At 46.5% G+C, this 23,234-nt stretch overlaps 1 protein-coding gene across 1 annotated transcript; it reads right to left on the reverse strand.

Annotated features, from left to right (window-relative positions):
- Window positions 1-16,992: 16,992 nt before the first annotated feature.
- Window positions 16,993-19,304, reverse strand: LOC119660892 (UDP-xylose and UDP-N-acetylglucosamine transporter). Its single transcript, XM_038069823.1, has 5 exons — window positions 18,391-19,304; window positions 18,106-18,322; window positions 17,921-18,052; window positions 17,634-17,825; window positions 16,993-17,564 (listed from the first exon to the last, which is right to left on the reverse strand). The coding sequence occupies exons 1-5, from the start codon at window positions 18,471-18,473 to the stop codon at window positions 17,133-17,135; spliced, it is 1,056 nt and encodes a 351-aa protein (XP_037925751.1). The 5' UTR covers window positions 18,474-19,304; the 3' UTR covers window positions 16,993-17,132.
- Between the last annotated feature and the right edge of the window lie 3,930 nt (window positions 19,305-23,234).

Here is a 23,234-nt window from a genome sequence, read left to right on the forward strand (position 1 = left end):
AGACCGTTTTGAAAAGTCCTTGTCAATTTTTTTTCGTGCTGAAGCTATTTCAACCCTCAAAAACTAGATAAAAACCTCCTCTCGTCTATCTCAGCAAAAACAGGCTTCAACATATTTTCAACTCCCAAAAAAAAACTCAGCAATCTTTTTTTTTAAAAAAAAATCTTCTTCATGACTGGGTTACCAAAGGGCAAACAAACAAAGTCTGAGTAATACTGATGCAGGCAGACAACGTGCCTTTAGAAATCCAGCCTACCTAAGCTTATTCTATTCTGTCCTATCTACATCATTTTTAATAGTGACCTTTGGCATGCTTTGATTTATGCATTACAAAGTAACATTAAAATAGTGATTAGTAACTAGGCAAATCAGTAAATTCTAGAAAATTTTCATCTATATATGCTACACGTGGATAGTGAGGAATCAAACTCCAGGAAACTGTCGAGTAATGTCATTAACCTAGTTGAAGGTACTAGAGATGGATTTGTATTTCATTTCTTAGAAAGAGGGGATCCACTAAAAACTACCCCTGATCTTTCCAGTTCTGTCCACATCGGCTAGGTTCGTTACTTCGTGAGGTGTGGTTTGCCTTTAGGCCTTCATGTTCATCAGTGTTTATTTTGCGGTCTACCTATATCAGGTCCACTATAGACCTCTGGCTTCTTCCTCGAAAAGTATATAAGTTGTCAAAATTGGCAAGCACCACTTTCAGCTCCGTCAATACTTCGAGCAGAACAGAACCCTAACATCGTTGTTGGGCTGCCTCACTCAAAACCTGACGCACTAAGACCCCTTGCTATAATTTTCTGGACATATAAGTGTAGCACTGATGTCACAAACTCTTGATTGCTGCAATGACAGCAGGGAGGCAGAGTCCAGCCGGCTCAGATCTTCAGATCTAGTCCGTAGCATTCACGAAGCAAAGCAGCTCTTCCACCCTGCAGCTAGAAATCTCTCTGAGGCCCCCAAAAGGATGGTTTACCCAGTGTTCGTAGCCTGACCCTTGCTAAAGCTGGGCAATCGCAGAGGAAATGGCTTCGGTAACGTGAATTATAGGGTATGCCGAACCTGGCGGCATGGTCCCCTATGGGCCAGTGCCCCGTGTAGAGCGCTGTAATTTTGTATGCATTTGCACGCGTCTGGCACAGGAGCTCTCATGATCGGGCTATGTTATAAGTGGGCTAAATCCTCTTTGACTTGGCACGGGTGGTAAACCTTCGCCATCTAAGGTCTACTGTTGGTAAGTAGCGCAAGTGGATTCCGCCTTTGACAGTTGCGAGCGAGACACCGACTGTATTCGCCGAAGGACTGTCAAGAGCAGAGCCCCGCCTAGCCAATCCGTCAGCGCGCTCATCCCCCTCTATGTTCCTATGCCCAGGAATCAGGAGGAGGGTGACCTTGAGCGTGTCGTCCAGACTGTTCAACATGTTTCTGCACTGCTCCACCAGACTGGAGGATGTCATCGCTTTGTATTATACAAGGTCTTAATAGCCGCTTGGCTGTCGGTCAGAATGGCTATTTTGCGCTTGGGGCTCGGATTAAGCTCCAGTCGTCGACAGACTTCCAGTATCGCCAGTACTTCCGCTTGGAATACACTGGCGAAACCTGGGAGACCATACAACTCGCATACACTGTGTGTATTCAAGAAAACCCAAGCACCGACTCCACAGACCATCTTTGATCCTTTCTTTGGTTGTGTGTGTCGTGTTTTCGGTTTATTTTATAATGAAAAAAGAAACACAAAACTCACTGAGGAAGAGGACAACTGATTCCCGAAATACCGTTATATGAGGAATGAACAAAAAACTCACTATTCGGCATTTAAAAAATTAAATTTCTTTGATCCATCGGTAAAGAATACTGTGTCATAACCTTGCAGCAGGCCGCCGGTCTTCCACTCTGCTCTGGTTAAAAAGTCCACAGCAATGTTTCGCATGTCGCATAGTCCGTGGGGAATGCCCAGAGTTCCCGATGTACTTCGTCTAGGATGTTACTGTGCCCGTAGGGATAGCGGAATCCAGCATCCGGATCCACGGAGTCTGACGGAACTGCATGCTACAACGTATTTAATGTGGAAGTCTAGGGGGAGGAGATGCAGGAGTAGGATTGCAGAGCCCCGGTAGGACCTGCAAATTCGGTTCCTTAAATTCTATTAACCTTCGTCCTATTGCACTTTTTGCTCACAGCCTGCCACCATACAATAGACCCGTACGTTAGGATTAGACGCACCACAGCTGTGAACATCGAGAGAACCCTACTCCACCGGAGACCCCAATTTCTTTCAAAGGTTCTCTTGCAAGCCTTCTTAACCCTTAGTTCCATGTTCAACCTCCAATTTAGTTCTGCATCCAGGATTACACCAAGATACTTTACATTGTAGAAAAGAAGCTGTGGTGGTGGTGTGGTGGAATTCAGGCACCTTTGTCTTGGTGGTGAATAACATCAGTTCCGTTTTGGTTGGGTTTATGTCGAGTCCGCATCTTGCCACCCACAGGCACACCTGTCGCAACGCTCTCTCCATGATGCCGCTCATTATGGACGGAAACATCCCTCACACTAATATCATCAAACCGTCAACATATGCCACTGCCTTCACCCCGCTACTGCCCAATATTCGCAAAATTTCGTCCATCACTTTTAACAGAGCATGGGAGAGATGGCGCCATTCTGTGGCGTCCCTGTGCTCATAACTCTAGTGGTTGCCTTTCAGATTCGACTGACAATGCGCAGAGAGAAAATCTGATCTGTGGCTGATTTGCCTGGAGTGGTATGGGCCAATGATGTTTTAGGCATATGGGGCTATCCGGCTTATCAAGATAGCGAAGAATATCTTAAAGATGGTGCTCGTGATACCTCTATAATTGCTGTAACAGCCGCCTCCTACTGCGTCTAAGGGTGTAGTCTCAACATCTTCTCAGGAGTCTGTTCACCAGGCCTCTCAATCTGAGTTGATTTCATCTGCAATGCCTTCTTACATCAGGGTTGCTTCAACTGGCCTTACATCTCTGATTTAGCGGCCCCTATGCGATGAATTACAGTCTACCGAGCTCCCGATCCTGTCTCACTTCATTGCGCCTTTTACGAGACAATATCCGCAGCCTCCACCCCAGGTCACGAATCGGAACACAGCTGCAAATCTCCACTTCCCGCCGCTTCATCCACCCATACCAGCGGCCCCGGGCTAAAGGTGCCGTTCCCACCTAAACAGCTATTTATTTCTAGGCTATCGTTTGCAACTTCTATGGACGATGTACTCGAGCATATAAAGAACAAATGATGCAGCGTTCGTCATCCCGAGAATGATGCCCATTGACATCCTGGTTTTAGTGGGTAAAAATCCCACACTCTGGCGTGCCCAGGCCAGAGTCTTTTAAAGGTTTCCACCTCCTTAAAGCGGCCATTAAAGCCTTGCACTCAGTGACGACATCGTCCAGGCTGGTGAGATAGTGCAGAAATGCGCTTGAACAGTCTGGGTGGCATGCTCAAGATCACCGTTCTCTGGGTTCCCGGGCATAGGAACATAGAGGGGAATGAGCGGACTGATGGATTGGCCAGGCCGGGCTCTGGTCTTGGCAGTCCTTCCTACTAATACTACTTAGCAGCCTCAGATGGCGAGGGCTTAGCATCTGTCCAGGAGAATTTGGCCCAATTATAACATAGCTCAATCTCAAGAGCTCCTGTGCCAGATGCGTGCAGAAGCATGCAATATTACAGCTGTCTGCACGGGGCACTGGCCCATAGGGGACCATGTCGCCAGGCTCGATATACCCTAAAATTCGCACTGCCGAAGCTGCGGAGAAGGGTTGAAACCGTCTGGCACTTCCCAGTTCTGGCTAGGGTCAGGCTGCGGATACTTGGTAAACCATTCTTTGGGGACCTCAGAGAGATTTCTAGTTGCAGGGAGGGAGAGCTGCTTTCCTTCGTGAATTCTACGGGCTGGCTCTGAAGATTTGAACCCGCTGCAATCTGCCGTCGTTTGGAAACTACGATCCCTCACTTGGGGGATACCGCTTACCTCTAGGTCGTCTCCGGCTATTCAGGATGATCTTGTGAACAACAACCGTTGGACTTTCAAAAACATGTTCCTTATTAAGCAACAAAGTAACCAGAGAACACAATGCCATTCCTTATCATTTTCTGCAGAGTAATTAATCAGATACAGATACAGAGATATCAATTTTGGTTCTAATGTTTCTGCTGAAATATAAATACTCATTCAATCATTTCAATTTGTAATTTTTATCCCTTCTCAAATCTATGAAAAGAAATTAGAAAGAAAATTAAAGAAATATAACTAAAAATAAAATACAAATTAGTAGCCATAGCTTGTGATAATTTAATCGCAAAAGGTTATCGTTTTGTGCGTTTTTTTTATAAATATATTTCCATTCCAGTGAAATATGAAATGCACGTTGTTATTATTCTGCTTTATATAGTATTTAACCTTATTTTCCCCATTTCCGACGGCATCAATGCAATTAATTGCAATTAAAATAAAATGAATAATCCAAAAAGGCTTTATATATACAAATATATTTTTAATTTTATTATATTACATGAAATTAAAAATATTTTTAAAACAAAGGGAGAAAAAAATGGAAATGGTGATTGCTTCCATTTAATACAATTTATAAATTCAACTGATACACGCATATATATATACATATTTTTTCAAGATTTAAGATGAAAATCTCAGAGAGACACTGCTGCGCTAGATTGGATCACTAAAATCATCACACATCCACTAAAACCATCCCCATCTTCTGTCTATATCCCCGCAGGACCGTCTCTATCTATTACTTTGCGGGAAGGGCCCTGATCCACACAATATGTTCATATCACATGTCCTTCGCGCTTTCCATGCTCGATCCATTTTCTGGATCTTCTTTTGTATCGCTACCATTACAGCGCTTACCACGATTCACACCCACTAAAAACTACCTCCAGTCTCTCCACTCCCAGATCCGCGGGGCCACCATTTAGGTATTACTTCGCCGAGTGAGTTTACCTTTAGACACTCACGACTCTCAACCTTTGAGCTACTCTCCTCCTTCCTTCCTTCACCAGCACCAAGTGAATGCGTTTAACCACAGAGTGTTGGGCTTCCGCGACAGTACGCCGTCAGACTACAAACTAAACACCTCCCTGTTATCAGAGAACTAGCCTGGACCTGCGCTCTCTGTTTTAGGAGTCTTCTTCCGCTATTACTTCCGCGGTCATCATCACAGCCGGTTCTGAGACAGTTCAATAAGCAGGCGCCGCTCACAAAGCTCCCCGCCTCTGCACTTGAGCAAGGCGCTTACGATGCACCTCCTTGTCAAGGGCATCAGCTCATACCTCCGTGCCATAGAACAGAACGTCTCCTAATAGATATAGGACCTCCAACATTCGCCATTAGCCGACTAAAGGCCGATATTCCAGCTGCAAACAGACCGCAACAACCGAGCTGAACGTACATACACCAGGAATTCTCCTGAAGTATTTGAATTCAGGGGCTATCCCGGTTCCCATAGTACCAGTATACCCCTGGTAAGGTTTCGTGACCTATTGCCATTTAAGATGAGTCCCGGTGCAGTCTCGGGTCTCATCGCCCTAATTAGGCCTTTGGAGTATTCGACTACTGCATCACTGCCGGCAAACCAATATGATACACCGTCTCCCGGTGGTGCCACTATGGTTTGGTTTGGCCGACAGGGCTCCTTCACTGCTACCTTTGAGCACCACCTTCCAGCGACAAGGAAAAACCTTAGCGCGGATCCGGTGTTTAAAACTACGAATCCGGTTCTCGCCACCATTTCCAGAATCCGTTTCCCCCTGGAGTCGGGCTGAGGCATGCCCCCTTCAAGGGTCTTAGCATTAAAGTCACCGCCTACCAGGATTCGCTCTTCCGCGTCCTCCAGAGCATCAAGCCACCGCCGAAAGTCTGGCATCGTCTCATTCGACATGAGATAAACTCTAAAAAACGTTATCCTCAAACACCGAATCCAGACAAACCCATCCCTCGACTTTGGACAAGAACACGTCCACGACGAGTCAAACGTCGTCTCGAATCCAGATGACAGCGGTACCCGATAAATCGATATGCCATGAAACGGGGTCTCTGTGGCGGAATTGCTCGCTGAGTAGCACAACAGTGGTTGCACTCCGAAGCATGTTAATTTGTAGAATGGGGATCATGCTATCCGCGCCCTAGCCCTTTCTATAATAGTTCCGCCCTAAAGATTGGATACCGTCCCAACCCCGCAGTGTGTGCGAAGCTCGCACCGGACGCGCCACGATCCCTGCAGAGAACGCAATTTTCACTTTCATTACAGATCTTCGCTTGTTGACCTACCTGGCCAGATCTCCGGTATGCTGTTCTCCTGTCGAGTCCTTTGCAAGTTGTTGACATGTGTTCATAGTCCAGACATCTGTACCACTTGATGGAGATTATCTGCATTCGTACACTGCATACTACCCATCCAATTTTGATTTTCCCGCTGGTAAGGAGTTACCTTGGATATTGCTCAGGGACTTCCATCACAGTGACTTTTGGGTCTCGAGTATTCACAGAGGTGATACTTATCCGGGACATTCCTCCACTTCCAACTCTGACCTTGCCGCAATCCTACATTCTGTGTGCCCGCCCTTACGTTCTGCATAGCATAGCATACTCATTTCATTCGTCAGAATGTCGACTGGAAACATGCCCGCGAACACCAGTCCTGCCTCATCAGATGTGGTTCTAAAGGCACTGCAAACCCTCAAGACCATCAGTGGTAAACCAAATTCACTTGCTTCGCCTTTGAGAGTTTGTGAGTGCCTCCGCCTACACAGGTGACGGGTAAAGTAGGATGGATCGCACCAATCCGGCTAAAAGCAATCAATCTACAGTGCTTCGGCCCACCGACGTTCGCCAACATTTTTGCAAGTACCGTGACGACGCCAGCTGCCTTTTGACATGAATACTCTAGGTGTTCCCTTAAGCTCAGTTTGGCGTCAATTATCACCCCAGGTACTTGATAGCCAGCTTAGAGACGATCATATACCCACTGACTTCCACCTTCACGGTGTTTAGTTTTTCCTACGTTTCGTTATTAAGACTGCTTCCATTTTCTCATCCGCTAGGATCAATCCAGCTTTTTCCAGCTAGATCTTTAGCGCTCTCAGCGTCTCCGTTGCATAAACCTCCACAACCTCTGGGTGTTTTGTTGCAAGAACTACAACCAGGTCATCGACAATGCCGACAATCGTATCCTCCTCTTGGACAGGAAGCACAAGTACTCCATTATACATGACATTCCACAGTAGGAGACCTAAAATCCCTGCTCTGACGATGTAGTCTTTGGGACCCTCATCCGTCCCGTACCAGGTAGTTCTCCACCAAGCACGCCAAATATCCAGGAACACTTACGTCAGCCAATGCGCTTTTAATTGGACTTTAGTTGGCGAAATTGAATGTCTTTTTGACTTCCAGCCCCATCACGGCACAGCAACCACCATCACTCAGTGCATCTGGCTTACTACCAAGCTTATTGCATCCGTCGTAAAGTGGGTTCGTAGATACCTCTACTGGCGCTGCGAGAGACCATTGCCGCTTTCGATGATGGGTAGGAGTCTATTATATATGACTCTCTCCGTCATTTTTCCCATTGTATCCAGCAGACAGATTGGAAGATATGATGCTGAATCTCCAGGTGGCTTATCGGGTTTGGAAAGCAACACCAACTTTTGCTTCTTCCACTGGGCAGGAAATATTCCTTCTCTTAGGCACAAGGTGTTGGCGAAAAGGTCGGGCCTGGTCTTCACTGCCAGCTTCAACGCTATTGTCACCGATTCTACCACATATTTCCGGTAGCTCCTCTTTGATAACTGGGGATAGGTACTCGTTGACCTGGGCCACCGTTTGTTTTCCGCTGTTTTCGTGGTAAGGAGACAGAATGTAACAATCTGTTTCAGGAGGTGTGGGCAGGTCACCTGGGGTAATCTCCGCAGTCTTTCCATTATTAACCTCTAGGCCTCGCCACAAGAGTTCCTCTTACTTTTGTGAATCGTCTCCTTTAAGCGGCCACGCAGTTATCTATATGTCTGACCCTCTGGTAAAGCCTCCTTGCGGCTCGCAAGCCTGCTATTTCCTTGTTCCACCAGCAATGGGGGTTGGGGAACAGTGGCCTTCTGGGCATAATGACATCGCATGGTTTCGTCATCCATTGGGTGATCTGGGTGGTTTTTTTTTATGGTCATACCAATCGGAAATATATCAGAGTCAAGCCCCGCAGAGAACGTGTCTCCTTTGAAAGCTTTCGCCGTCCAATTCGGCATCCTACCCGGCAATCTGTGGGAGCTCTTTTTCGAGCTCGATTCGCTCTTGATCTCCATGCCGATCGCCTGGTGATCACTGTGAGTGTAGTCCTCACTAACTTGCCAAGCAACTCTTCTGACTAAAGCGGCGCTCATGAATGTCAGGTCCACTATAGACACCAGGCCCCTTCCCCTGAAAGTATATGAGGTCCCAATAGTCGCGAGGACCGCGTCTAGCAAATCAGGTCGATTTGAAGAGGGAACGCCGGGTGGTTTTCAGGGTTTTCCTAGCAAGACCCCTCTTCCACTCAATGAGATGGCTTGGTAGCTCCACACAGGAGTTTTATGGATTTAATCTTTTCTTTGATTGTTCACTCTTGAAGAGATGTTTTAGTTGAGATCCTTTTTCTTCTACGAGTTTTGATGAGTGCAAAATGAATACATGACAAATATTTGGACTTTCAACCTTCATATGGAGTTTATTTCTGTTGAAACGAGAGGTTATCCAAATAACACTATTAGCTATGACTTGTTGCTGTTATTCTTCCGTCTTTGAGTCCCAACAACTTTCTTTAATCTTCTATTTGAAATGCATTCTAAATATTTATTCAATTGCAAATCAGTGTAGTGAGGAGGAAAAAGGAGAATAAAACCCTGGAATCAATTGGAAAATAATTCCAATTAAGGGAATTAACAGATAACACATTCGAAGTCCCTAATTAATATGTCAATTGAGAAAGATTGCGATGAATACATTATAATGATGTATATTAGATTGAAAACATGCTATTATCTCACATTTTCCATTAGGAGAGATTATAGTCCAAACAGATAAGGCAAATTCCTATAGATAGATATTTGCATACGTTATCAGTCATTGTGAATCCGAACAAATATAATTTGAGTAGTTCTCATTAGAACACTATTTCTGCCTTGAATTCTGGTCCAAAGGGAAAATTCCTAATCTTGTTTCTTGTCTAAGGAAATATGTATATTATAATCAGGTCCGAGGGGGAGGGGCGTGAGTAGGAGCGGAGAAAAGTGGCAATTCTCCTGGGGCCGAATTTTTTGTATAACTTTCATTAAAATTTGCCAATATCTTTCGGTCCAGGCGATGAAAATCTACAAAGAAATATCTGAAAAATACTATCCAGGTGGGAAGACATAATTGACTATTCCGTAAATAGAGCCCAATTGACGGTGAATGCCACAATTCACGAGACCATGATCGATATAGGGGCAAGGGAATCAGCGGGACCGCAGAAAAAAAATCCGGCCCCGGGGTGAAAATTATGCCGAAAAACGGGGCCAAAGGTGAGAATGATAGGGGTCTGAGATGAAAATTATCCTGGCTCCCTTATTACCCATTTTGTCATTATTTCGGTCCCTTAGAATACTCCGGGGTCGAGGGGTATCCCCCCCCCCTCTTTCCATCCTCCTCTCGTCAGGCCTGGAAATCAGATTTCGGTGAGCTCTAACAGTTGGATCCAGCTCGAAGTATTCACAAAAGATGTCAACTCTTGATGTCGTCAACGAACACAATTTACCTAGTATTCGTTGCTTGGAGGCACTTAGGTCCACGATTCCTATCAGATTCCTCACAAAACGTAGAGTTTCCCAACCCTCTCCTCTTATTTTCTCTATTAAAGCCGCTCAACGTAAGATTCGAAAGGAACTGACCGCCTTTTCAGCGCCTTCAGTGGATCTACGATCAAGCGCTGACTTAAAAACGCCCCGCACCCCTCCCCCTCGACAAATAAATACCGGACGTAACATACACACAGAACAATCCTCTGCGCTCACTCAGCAGATTGAGCGGCCGCGGGAGGAGATCCGGGAACTTAGACTCTCACCGGAGCACCGCCCGGTTCGCTCTTCGGCGACCGTACCAAATAAGGACTCGCTAGGTCCCCCGAGCCGTACCGAAATTCTTCTGTCCACGCCCCTAGCCAACAAAGAACTGCTCGATATGCTGCAAGCAGGGATGAGAATTATGTTCAGAAGAGCTCTGCTCAGACAACGTCTTAGCACTGTAACACAGCTTCGTCAGGCAGCCGCAGAACTAGAGTTCGGTTTGGAGCTTCTCGGAGATTGTACCCTTCACCCCTTACTTCTTCTCGTCCAGCTCTCAAACTCATCGTGAGAGAGGTCTCCAGTGAGTCGGAATTTCCTCCCTCGAGGGTCGAGGTGATTGATAATCAGCTGAAAGCTATTGTGTCTGCTCTACTGTGCTGGAATTGCCGGGAGCCTGGCCATCACTGGGATCTGTGTGGGCGCCCCGTAAGGTATTTTGCTACGGATGGGGCGCGTCGGATACTTGCAAACTAACTTTTGACAGCTACACATTCCACTTCTTCTCTCCTTCCTCTGGGGTCCCGCAAGGATTTATTCTGGGTCCTTTATTGGTTTTATTTTTCATCAACGACCTCCCCCCTCTCTCCTCCTTACTTCTCCGTGTTTACTTTTTAGCTTTTGGTCAGAATATGATCACTCACAGAGGGTCCTACTCTCTGTTGCTCCATTTGAATCTTCTTCAGGGGGTACAAGAGGAAACTACGACTGGCCCAGCAGAGAGCAGCTGGCCATCATAACTTAAGGGTACGACCATTTACCTTCGAGGAGGGTGACAGGGTATTTCGGAAGAACCTCCGGCAAAGCGATATTAATAAACATTATATACCTAAGCGGAATATGAAGTTCCTGCCCAGTGTAGTGAAGGAGGAACGATGAGAGTCAGCCCCACGTTGGGCGCCGATTCTGTTACAATGGGAGTCAGCTCTACGTTGGCCCCACGTTGGGCGCCAACTCTCTTACGATGGGAGTATGGCGTTGCATCACCTTGGCGCCCAACGTGGAGCTGAGAGAGTTGGCGCCAAAAGTAGATTGCTAACATCACTTTAGGTCGATCCCAACCCATGTCCCATGGCTTATCCGAAAAAAAAACCCTTAAGGGCTTAAGTTTTCAATGAAATTAAAGGAGTCTAAGTTATTCGGAGCCTGAAGACTTGAAGCTGAGATCTGCCTTGGTCATGCAGTCTACATTGGTTTGGGGTCCTTCGCGCTGCTTCAATTTATCCATACGGCCGTGACCAAGAGCCGAGTTGATAGTCGTCAGCTAGGTGAACCTACTTCCAGCCCAACGACGAACTAAATCTAATCTGTGCTTCCTAAGAGCATAGATTAGATAAGGGAGATCTGGAGACGAAAACGACATTCAATCAAATTCACAAAAGTTTTAATAGAGTTCAGATAGTTCGCTCCAATGCAGGTACGCAATATATGCCTAAAATGGTATCACTTTCTTCAAACCCCATCGTGATATACTGCACATAAATGGCAGCTGAAATGAAGTACTGGTTTGAAGTTCAAAGTTCTTTACTTCTAATGTTAGAATTACATATTCAGTGATTACTTTTCGTTTTTTTTTTTTGCTTGATTATTTTAATTTCAGCTCTTTAATCTGAAAAAGCTTCTTAGAATCAATATCAGTGACGGAACTTAAGTTTTTTTCAGATTCTATTCATTATCAGCGAAGATTTTTGCATTAAATCTGAGCATATTTATGAATGTCTGTTGTTAACTTGAATTTTTTTTTACTATACTATGATCGCCGTTACTTACTAGCAACAGGGGTTGGGTCGAAATCAAACAGTCAAACTGACTGAATGGCTGTTGCACATAAATCATTTGAGTCAGTAATTTGATAACCGATTGTCGTGTTTTTGCATATTAGGGGGGTAAAGGTACAGTGGACTTGGTTTGGCATTCAATTTTTCTAGATTAGTAGGTCGCAGACCCGTCGAGGGTAGGGGGTGATTCCCCGGGCTTGAAGCTTTTTCTGGCGGGAAGGAATGGAATTTTTGACGAAATTCGGTTGATTATGCAATTTCGAAATAGACTCGCATAATTTTCACTCAAGCTCTAATTTCCTCAAGATGTCCCTGGTATGATATCCCTAGCTAATTGATAGTTTAGCCGACAGTAACCAGTGATAATTCCCACTATGAACCGGAGCTGCTTCTTGGTGAGGTTTAAGCAATTCTTTGTGCCACAGATTCGTATCGCCTAATAAGCACCCTGGACTGCTCCATCCCCCCTTCCGCGATTCCACACAAGGGTTTTGGTCCTTGTAAATGCGTCCCTGCTCCCTTCTTGGATAGTTCGTCCGCTGCCTTGTTGCCTTCCAACCCAACATGGCCTGGAACCCAGAGCATCCAGACCTTATTGGACGAGCCGAGTGTATTCAGTCTCTCAAGGCATTCCCATACCAGTTTAGAGTTCACCTGGTTGGACCTAAGTGCCTTGATCGCTGCTTGACTGTCGGTGAGAATAGCAATGTTCTGCCCCCTGTAGTTCCCTTGGAGGTTAAAGGAGGCCCATTTGTCTATGATGTATATTTCCACCTGGAATATGCTAGTATACCTACCCATTGGCTCCAAGTACATTTTCCTTGAACCAATGCTCCCTCTGCTGTGTACCAATTAATCAGTTGCTGGTTTAAACCGTATGTCCCAGCCACGCTCTCCCAGTCTGCCTTGTTATTCCGACGTGTTTCGAACTTCTTATCAAAGTGAAACCTCGTTGTCATGTTATCCCTTGGTATCAACAATTCGGGATACCACCTAGAAAGAATATCAATATTCCTTCCCCGCCTCACTGATACTCCCGGCCATCCTGAATATTGCCCTCCTTGCCTGCATCTGTATGTACAGATGGAGAGGGGTGAATTCCAGAAGGACTTCCAGGGATGCCGTTGTGCATGTCCTCATTGCCCCACTGATACACACGCAAGCCAGTCTTTGGAGTTTGTGTAATTCCCTGGCTTGTGTGCTGAGTTCGGTTCTTTCTGCCCAGATTACCGCTCCATAGGTAATCATTAGCGTTACTATTGCAGTATATATCCAAAGTAGTATCTTCGGGCTGCAACCCCATTCTTTTCCTGCTATGGATCTACAAGGCATCAGAGCCCTCATGGCTTTCCGACAAATATTTCCGACATGCGTCTTAGAGAGTAATTTTTGGTCTAGCGTAGAACCCCGGGAAATGAGTTCTGAGAAGCAGGTGTACCCTGTCCTCCTCATTCTCGGTAAATGTCTTATCTTCCTTCTTCAAACAGACAGAGGAAATTGCCTCGTCTTTGGCTACAGCCCTGTAAAGTCTGGTTGCTTCTGTGATTTGTTCGATCCCTTCACAGAATTCCCTGAGGCTGTTCGGTTTTGCTTTCCTGATCGCGTTGCTATACGCAATCAGTGCATTTTTGTACCTCTGCCAGTCCCCGGTTTGTTTTGCTCGGTTGAAGAGTTTTCGTGCCTCTATTCTTATTCTGACCAGGTTCCTGTTCCACCATGGTAAATCCCTTGATGACTTAACTATCTTAGCTGGACAGCTGATCTCGTAAGCGTCAATGATGACTGTGTTGAGGTTTTCCGCCACTGTTCCTAGTTCCAGTTCGCTCCTGATGTCACCGCCCCCTTGAAGTTGGGCAATGATGTTGCTCAAGTGCGTCGCATAGAATTTCCATTCGGTTCTCTTGGGATTCCTTATTATTCGTTTTATTTCGGAATTACCGTCAATATCGAATTTGATTATTCTGTTATCAGACATAGAGAGCTCATCCGACATCCTCCAATTCCTGACCACCATGATGGACGGGCTAATCTCTGCTCTTCCCCGCTGTTTCGGCTACGGTAAAGATGGCTTAGGTGTATCCTGAGCCTTTTTAAGGGCCTCTTCTGGTTTCAGGCCTTCAGCACCTGCGCCATTGAGATCTGTCTCCTTCCTGAAGTCTGATATATTTATCTCAGACGTGCTTTTGCTGGTCCCTGGCGTTTGTTGGCTGTTGTCCACGCAGTGTACCAATGTTAACCTTGGATCGACTGCTTGACGTCCCAACTCCCTTCTTGGGTGTAATTACCTCATCATCATCATCAACGGAGCAACAACCGGCTGGGGCCAAGTATCTTTGTGGCCGTATCAATGATAACGTTCTTCAGGTGGTTGTGAAGATCATTTGTTGATGCTTCATTTCCAGGACATAGCTTCGGCTGTTGCGGCATCCATTTCCCCCTTGTAGGTGTTACGGAGGGTTGTGTTGTGTTTCCCAGGTTTTGTGCGTACAGTACCGTGAGTACCAATCCACGTTTCGCCCTGGGACCTATACTACCCTTCCACCACCGCATGGATATGCGGTTAGGTAAGTCACCAAATGAAGATCTGCAATGAAAGCGAAAGTTGACTTCTCTGCTGGGATCGTGTTGCGTTTGGTGAGAGCGTCGTATACGCTGCGAGCTCGGGACGGTGGCCAATCTTTAAAGCGGAATTGGAAAGGGCTAGGGCGCGAATACGATGAACTGTATTCTACAAATTAACATGCACCGGAGTGCAACCGCTCACCAGTTGCTGGCGCAGTTCGCTGCGGGGACCTGGCTTCATGGCATCTCCATTTATCGGGTACGGCTACCATCTAGGTTCAGGACGACGTTCGACTTCGTGTTCTTGCCGAAGGCCGAGTGATTGGCTTTTCCTGGATTCGGTGTTTAGGGATAACGTTTATTAGCTTTTACCTGACGCCGCTTCCATATCCCGAAGGGGTTCCAACCGTGACAAGCCTTCTATTTACTGGTGGACGGCAGAATTTGCCGACATATGGAGGAAGTGTCATAAGCTCCCCCGTTTGGCACAATGTTTACATGCCAACGAGGACGCATGCACTATACGGACAGAGTATAATCATATGATGGTATCCCGGCGGAAGTTTACCAACTGGTGTTCCGCCAATGGCCAGACTTGGTGCTAGGGGCGTTCAACGCTTGCTTGAAGGATGGCATTTTTCCTTGTCACTGCAAGGTGGCCAAACTCGTGCTGATCAGCAAGGGAAAAGGAGACCCGAAGCTCCCGTCTGCATACCGACGGCTGTGTATGCTTGACACGGCCGGGAAAATGCTCGAGGAGCTCATCAGGATTAGACTCACTGAAGCGATCCGCTGCTGGGGACTTATCCGCAAGGCAGTTCGGGTTCAGAACAGGGAGATCCACAGTGGATGCTGTTATGGAGGTCGTGGATGCGGTTCATCGAGCCGAGGCACACAGCCGCCGATCTCGACGGATAGTTTGATGTCAAAAGTGCCTTCAATTCCGAAAGATGAACAGATGCGCTAGCCACATTAGAAAATTCATTCCACGTGCGAAGCTATCTCTTACGGATATTGAGGGATCATCTGAAAGACCACTCCCTGCTCTATGAGACGCTAGAGGGCCAGAGGAGGATGGAAATCACATCGGGAGTATCACAAGGATCCATCCTAGGGTCGGATCTCTGTAGATAGTTTGCTGAGACTCGATATGCAGAACAGTCGCGCCTGATCGGCTATGCAGATGATGTCGCGGCGCTTGTTACTGGATGCACTGTCGAACAGATGCAAAGCAACTCGGTATATTGATGCGATGGGTAAGCGGACGGATGACTACTCATGGTTTCAACCTTGCACTGGAAAAAACCGAAGTAGACATCCTGACCAAAAGGAAAATCCCGAACCTGTGTCCCATATCGATTGGTAAGTTGACTATAGAGTTAAAATCAGCGGTTAAATATCTTGGCTTAATGCTCGCCTCGAAGATGAGCTTCTTCAAGTAAATCACAGCAGCCCTCAGGGGTCGTCAACGATCCTTAACGGGTCGCTTACGATACGGGGAGTGGCGCGTCCGGTAGAGTACCTCGGGCTGACTCTTGACTCAAAGATGAGTTTTTTTGAGCAAATCAAAGCAGCAGCGAACAAGGCTGTAGATGGAGTTTCGGCGTTAAGTAGGCTAATGGCAAAGATTGGGGGTCCTACGTCTAGTGAACGACGTCTCTTGATGAGTTCAACGCAGTCTGTCCTGCTTTACGGCGCAGAGGTATGGGCTGACGCTCTTGGCAAGGAGGTATATCGTAAACGTCTTGCGCGCAAGTACAGAGACGGGGAGCTTTGCGGGTGGCGTCTTGTACCGTGCTGTCTCTGAACCGGCCGTGATTGTGATCGCGGGAGGGGCATGGAAGTTTTCAGTCTTACCTGCACAAGATTGGAAAGGCACGATCTCCGGATTGTGTGTTTTACATTGGAGTTGTGGACGACGTCCATTACACTTTTTTTTTCTTATGGAAGGTGGGATGGGGCTCGCCAGCAGCTCTGTTTATCTATCTCTCCAGACAACATTGGGGAAGCGATGCTGAGGAGTGTTGACAGGTGGAGCCGTGTTGGTCGTTACGTTCGGGTCCTTTTCGTTGCTAAGAAGATAGAGCTCGACCGGCGGATGGCAGGGGGTTCCTTGAACTGACAGTTCCCTTCCTCCTCTCCTCTTCCGTTGGTGAAAGGAATTCCCTGATTTGAAGGCTCCGCAAGGCGGGAGAGTTCGGGGACTTCCCCGAAGTAATGTCACAAACGGTTCCAGACTAGCTCTGACGATGGGGCGGTGTTTGGTTGGTAGTCCGACGACGTACCGAACCAGGAGTCTAACACTGCCTGCGTAAATGCCTTTACCTACCCTACCCCATAAAAAAATCGTACATTCCCTGTCTGCATTAATGGGCAGAGCATTGAAGGCGTCGATCAATTTGTAGGAGACGTGGTTTCTGCGGACGGTGACCCCGAACTGGATGTTGCCCGACGCATTAACAGCGCTAGATCAGCTTTCGCTATCCTAAAATCTTGAAAACTGGGAGGGAATAAAACATTCTTTTAACTTTTCTTATAATTTTATTGAGTTTTGTATGTATATATGCTTTTAACCAAAGTATTCCAATTTCAATTAGCCTAATATCCACCTTCTTCTCTCCTTTTGCTCCCCTTCATCGTCACAAATGAGATGCAATTTGATTAACTTCGTTTCTTTTTCAAATCATGTGCGTTTGTTGCCGTCACGCTTGTATGCTTCGTCCTAAAGACGGCATTTTGTATCCTTGGTATGATTTCTGTGAAAATTACTGTTCCTGTGAATACCAAAAGGGTTCCTATCCAATGGTAAATTGTAAATGGATTGCGAAAATAAACAATTGAGAATAGAAGCGACACAAACTTCCGTAGGGTGACAACAAGCGTAACAGTTAATGATGAACACTCCGTTGTAAGGACATAAACTTGGCTAATGCAAATATATTGCGTGAGGACGTTCCCAATTAGATAAACCCAACTGGATGGCATTGAAGCGCCCAGGATGGGTACGGTTATCTCTGGGCTTAATGAGCTGATTTCAATGTGCTCGATTATGTTCCGATAGAGTAGCAGGAACCCCGGCAGGGGAAGGAGATGCTGTAAATGAAATTGAAGGTTATAGTGGACGCAAACTGGGGGTGTAGGTCTGGTTTCATTCAGTATTACCGTGTAGAAGAGTGCCTCGCGCGGGTGCTTGCCGTAGCGTTTGTAGAGTACTTCTTGGTAGATTCCCATTCGAGCTGATATGAAAAGCGCAACAGTGAGCAAGGTGATCCCTAGGGTCCACCAAAAGAATACTGAAAATTGACTCTTTTCCGTGCCTTGTGGTTTCCGGATGTCTGGATTGCTGGTATCTTGCTACAGGAAAATTGGCTAAACTTTAGCTTTTATTAAAACTATGTCGACCGGTTCGACTTGAGGGTTTTGTTGGCAGGAATTCGAGTTATACTCACCACATCCGATCCGGAAACAATTGTGCATATGACAATGCCCGCCGTTATCATTAGCACAGAAACATATTTTGATAGTTCGTAACGTTTCTTCAGGATTAAGATGCCCATTATCATGTTGGCAATTAACGAACCCTGAGGGGATGAAAGCAAAGTATAATTGGAGTTTTGTGTGGACATTGGCTTACCGCTCGAAAGATCATATGCAGCGGCATAGGAATATTGAAGTCAAAGGCATAATTGTTGCAAACGGACGAAACGAAGAACATTAGAACCAGAATTGAGTAGTCCTTGAGTCCGATTCGAGGCTTGCGTGTTCCACATCGTGATGTGAATAGGAAACCTTCGACCGCAATAAACGCGAACTGAAGGAATGTGATGAGATTCCCGGATCCTGGATCGTTCCTGTTGATGTTATGTGGGGGGAGGGATTAGAAAACTTGTTGCATATCCAAGTGAACTTTGCATTTTACTTGACAAGCAGCTCCAGGAACACAACATTGCTGCAACATCCAACAAAAACAAATACAATGGCCAACGTCGCCTTCAGATTCATTTCGCTACAATTAATACAATCACCCGTGGCGGTTAAACCTAACCTTGCCGTTCCGATACTGATTTGGCGCCGACTAGGAGAACGTATTAGATTTCTATTTTTTCAGCGATTCTATATGGCCTGGCTGTTCCCAATCGAACCATTTGAGTCAACAACTTTGTGTGACACGACGGCAATTGACAGGCACTCGAAAAACAGTCGCACGCGACAAAATATTAGAGAAATTAAACAAGACGCCGCCGCGCTTTGTACGAAGAGGTGACGATCGACAACAATCTTATGGATGATATCGCGGTTCTCGGTTCTTCGCACATGCAAGCGACAGACGAGAGCAAGTCAACGATTGATATCGCCCCCGAAATTGCGAAATACTTCCGTAAAAAAGTACCGAATCATCACTTTGGCTACTTTGAATTAACAATGATTGCCATCAATCTTGTTATCTAATCTTGTCTCAATTCGTCTTATATAATTACTTAACCATTTGGAATTTGTACTTTGTGCACTAATTATTGTAATTGTTCTGACATGAAAGCGGATTAAGTGAATGCAATGACGGTGAAGGCAATGAAAAATTAATGTCCTAATAGTCCTCCATGTCCCTCGTGCGCATTTGTCAATAATTTCGAATGAAAACAAGACGCAATAGCAATGAATTTAGCATAGAAATCACAGGTTATGAATTGGTCATGCGAATCTCAAGTTTATAAGCATAGATCCCTTCGCCGACTGCAAATTAAGCCAATTTTTCAAGGAATTCAAGGCGACTTCGACCGGCGAAACGGAGTTTGTCAACCGCACTTAGGTCCTTGACAAGGTCATTTACAACCAACTGACCTGAAATGTCATTTGCTCAGCTCCAGGGAGCGGACAAAAGATGGCGCTGTTGTTGCTAGAAGTATTTTTTAGTGCGGGGCTTTTTAAAAGCGCATTTTGAAAAAACCACGAAACATATTAGTAGCAAGAATTTCGGGTTCGCTGTGATAACACCCGTTCATGTCCTTCAAACTTTATGCCAGGAGATTCCTAGGGAACAAATGGCAGCTCCTCGCCGAACTGGTTTGAACCCCGGGACAAAGCCACAGCCCGAGTAAAAAAGGAAGCAGCCTGAATCTTCCTATTTTCTAAACTACCAGATACAGGTTCGTTTTCATCTTATCCACTGCTGTATGTTGCTTCCTTTCATGATGGCCAATCACAATTGAAGAAGGACATGTTATGGACGAGGTCGAAATACTAAGAGAGGTCAAGCAGGTTAAGCTTGACCCGTATGAAAACTTCTTCATAGAAAGAGAAATGCAGGAAACCTGCCTAAACACCGACTGCGCGAGATAATACATGGAACCGGACGGCACGGGGGTAGGGTAGGTGAATGTATTTACGCACGCAGTGTTGGACTTCTGGTTCCGTACGTCGTCAGACTACCAACTAAACACCTCTCCCCATCGTCAGAGAGCTAGCCTGGAACCGTTTGTAATTCGGGCTAGTCCCCGAACTCTCCCGCCTTGCGGAGCATTCAAATCAGGGAATTCCTTGCATCAAAGTCAGTTCAAGGAACTCCCTACCATCCGGCTCCTCCACTGGTCGAGCTCTATCTTTTTAGCAACGAGAAGGACCCGAACGTAATGGGCACCACGGCTTTACCTGCCAGCACTCCACAGCATCTCTTCGACAATGTTGTCTGGAGAGAGATCCTGTGTTTAAATAGAGCTGCTGATGAACCCCATTCCACCTTTCACAAGAGAAAAAAGTGTGATGGACGTCGTCCACAACTCCATTGCAAAACGCACAATCCGGAGATCGCGCCTTTCCAATCTTGTGCAGGTAAGACTGGAAACCTCGGTAAGGAAATAATCAGCCTCACCCTGCTTCCGATTCAGCCACACACTTAGGTTGCCGATGAGCCGCGCAGTCCATCTGCTTCTAGTTTAATTTTGCCAAGAGAGCTGCTACTCGTCTCCCTTGCGCTTGTATATGGCTTGACGCTCCTTAACAAGAAGGGCAACGGGATCACTTCCGCGATCACCATCACGCCCGGTTTAGAGACAATAGGGTACGTAGACGCCACCTACAAAGCTCCTCGTCTCTGTACTTGCCCGAGACGTTTCCGATATACCTCCTTGCCAAGAGCGTCAGCCCATACCTCTCCTGCGCCGTAGAGCAGGACAGACTGCGTTGAACTCATCAGGAGACATTGCCTGCTAGACATAGGAACCTCAATATTTGCCATTAGCCTACTTAACGCCGAAACTCCAACTGCAGCCTTGTTCGCTGTTGCTATGATTTCCTCAAAAAAACTCATCTTTAAGTCAAGAGGCAACCCGAGGTACATTACCACTGGTTTTGATTCGATTATCGACTCGCCGAACGATATGGGATGCAGGATTGGAATTCTCTTTTTAGTCACGATGACTACTTCGGTTTTTTCCAGCAACTCGTGCGTGGTTGTACTCCGGTGCATATTGATTTGCAGAATGCAAATCATGTTGACCGCGTCCTAGCTCTTTCCAATTCTGCTCTTAAGACTGGACATCATCCCGAGCTCGCAGTGTGCGCAACGTTCTCATCAGTCACGCCCCAGTCCTTACATAGGACGCAGTTTTCCTTTTCATTCCAGGTGTTTATAGCCTGCCTGACCGCATTTACGGCATGTTATTCTTCTCTCAGGTGCCCGACAGGCTGCAGATGTGTGCCCATAATCCAAATTCCCACTGTTTAGAGGCTTCCTCGCGTATTGCTCAGCAACTTCCACCACAGCGATTTTTGGCCCCAGGAGTTCGCAGAGGTGATAGCAATCCGGGCATTGATTACCTCCGGACATTCGCGTTTCATGGCTTCTTCTACATTGTTCTTTTCTGTGAGGCAGTCAAGGTGCCGGATTTCCAAAGGGAGAGCACATGGCTTCCAGGTTGGAAACCAACGCCTTTTCTCCCAGAAGCCCCTCGACTGCTTCAGAGAACGTAACTATATTTATTGTCTTCAGGCCTAGTTCGACTAGGACTTCACCACCCCTCGTTTTATGAATGGAAGACACTTCTGCTCCGTTATCTTCGGATTTACTCTTGTAACGGATTTCACTGAGGACTTCCACAAGAGTCTTGCCTTTTGTTGGCTTAATAAGCAGAGCTGGCGGTCTAGTCCATCGTCTCCTCACCTTTCCTTTTGGTGCTCTATCCTTCATGTCCACCTTAATTTTAGGCAGAGGGTTTTCTGACGGCGCGACGTGTTGTTGTCTCTTGTTCCTCTTCGTCTTCTTTTTTTGAGCCCTGGAAAGTACCTGAGTGAATTCTCCTTCAGATGTCCCTTCCTCCTTTCGTTTTTTTCCCAGTTCGCTCTGCAATGGACTGTCTGCAATCAGTTTGGTACTGGTAGTCTTCTCATCGAGAGGCGCGGTTGTTTCTGCTTCCTGTAGATTTTCTCCTACTCTCCATGCCCGCCTATAATATGAAATCCTGTTCAGGAGCTCCTCCAGTTCCATTAGCCCTCATCATCCATTTGCTGACGTTTTTCTGGAGGAACGTCGCAGATCGCATGCTCTTCACAACTGCCGTGCATTTCTTAGCAAGCCTTTCCTCTTCAGCTTTCGTCAGAATAGTCGACAGGCCTCCAACTCGGCTTATATTCGAAACCATTTGGTTAGTTTCAGCAATTTCCACTGTGCGTCTTTCCGCAATTATAGGGTTGCGTGGTACTATTTTTGTTCCTGTCTCCGTTACAGGTGCCGCATTACTTTTGCGTCATTCTCTCCGTCTGCGTGTTCCGATGTCTCGTCGGGTATTTCAGTCCTTGTTGCATCCTTCACTAGGTGCCGGGACGAGTGGTACATTTTCGTGCTGCGAATAAACCCAGCCAGCTCACTCTCCACGTCCCCCTATCTCTTCATTTGATTTGTTTTTGTTCGCATTTTAAGTTGTTTAGCAGCGCATCGTGTGCAAGGGAGCGGGCTGCAATAGTCAGGAACGGGTATACCCTTAGAGGCAAAGCCCCTACCCCAGTTCCCTGAGGCCTAAACTACGATTAGCTGATTCCGGAACTCACGGACGGATCAGCGCTCGCTCGGGGCAACGCGGTCTACTAATGCCGATTCAATGCACACTAGCCGACCAGGGTCCCGAAGGGCTGGCTCCTGATACACGCCAGAACTACCACCTTGGCAGAGCTAGGCTCACATCACCCCATTGACGTCGACAGCTCCGGGGACTCCTAGTGCTTCCCGGCGTGTATTGGTCATTAGCAGTTCGCTCTTCACCGAGAAACTTTCTCGAGGCTACTGGCCAGGACGCAGGTATTATGCCAGCTAGGGAGTCAGAATTACTTGCTCGGGCACCTCGGGGACGCCATTCCCCGTATCGTAAGAGACCCATTATGAATCGTTGATGATCACTGAGGTGCTATATTATCCTTTCTGGCTGATCGCGCCGTAGACACCGGGTATAGGTTCCCCACTGATGTGGAATGGAATCTGGTGAGGTTTCCAAAATCCGTGCCTCGGCAAAGTCGCGGGTGAATTTGAAGTCTGTGATTTCTTACCACTTGAAGAGTTGCAATCCCTTTGTTTTTGGACATCCTTAATGTAGTAGTAAACTACCAGAACCACCACCATGTCGTGGTGGGGGAGCTACGACAACGTGGTGTCCGAGTGGGAGTGGGCTTTGATTACTTTTATATTGGACTCTGAGGCTTAAATGATTCTCTTTTCCGCTCAATTGAGTGATACATCCTTAATGATGCCATAGCGGCACGTCGCACTAAACGATATGA

Source organism: Hermetia illucens, chromosome 7 (genome assembly GCF_905115235.1).
Source record: "Hermetia illucens chromosome 7, iHerIll2.2.curated.20191125, whole genome shotgun sequence".
In the NCBI taxonomy this organism is placed as follows: Eukaryota; Metazoa; Arthropoda; class Insecta; order Diptera; family Stratiomyidae; genus Hermetia; species Hermetia illucens.

Coding starts and splice junctions, on each gene's coding strand:
- LOC119660892 (XM_038069823.1), bottom strand. CDS start 18,473: ATGAATCTGAAGGCGACGTTGGCCATTGTATTTGTTTTTGTTGGATGT. Junction 18,323..18,390: donor TTCCTGGAGCTGCTTGTCAA/GTAAAATGCAAA, acceptor TAACATCAACAG/GAACGATCCAGGATCCGGGA. Junction 17,826..17,920: donor TTGTTTCCGGATCGGATGTG/GTGAGTATAACT, acceptor ATTTTCCTGTAG/CAAGATACCAGCAATCCAGA.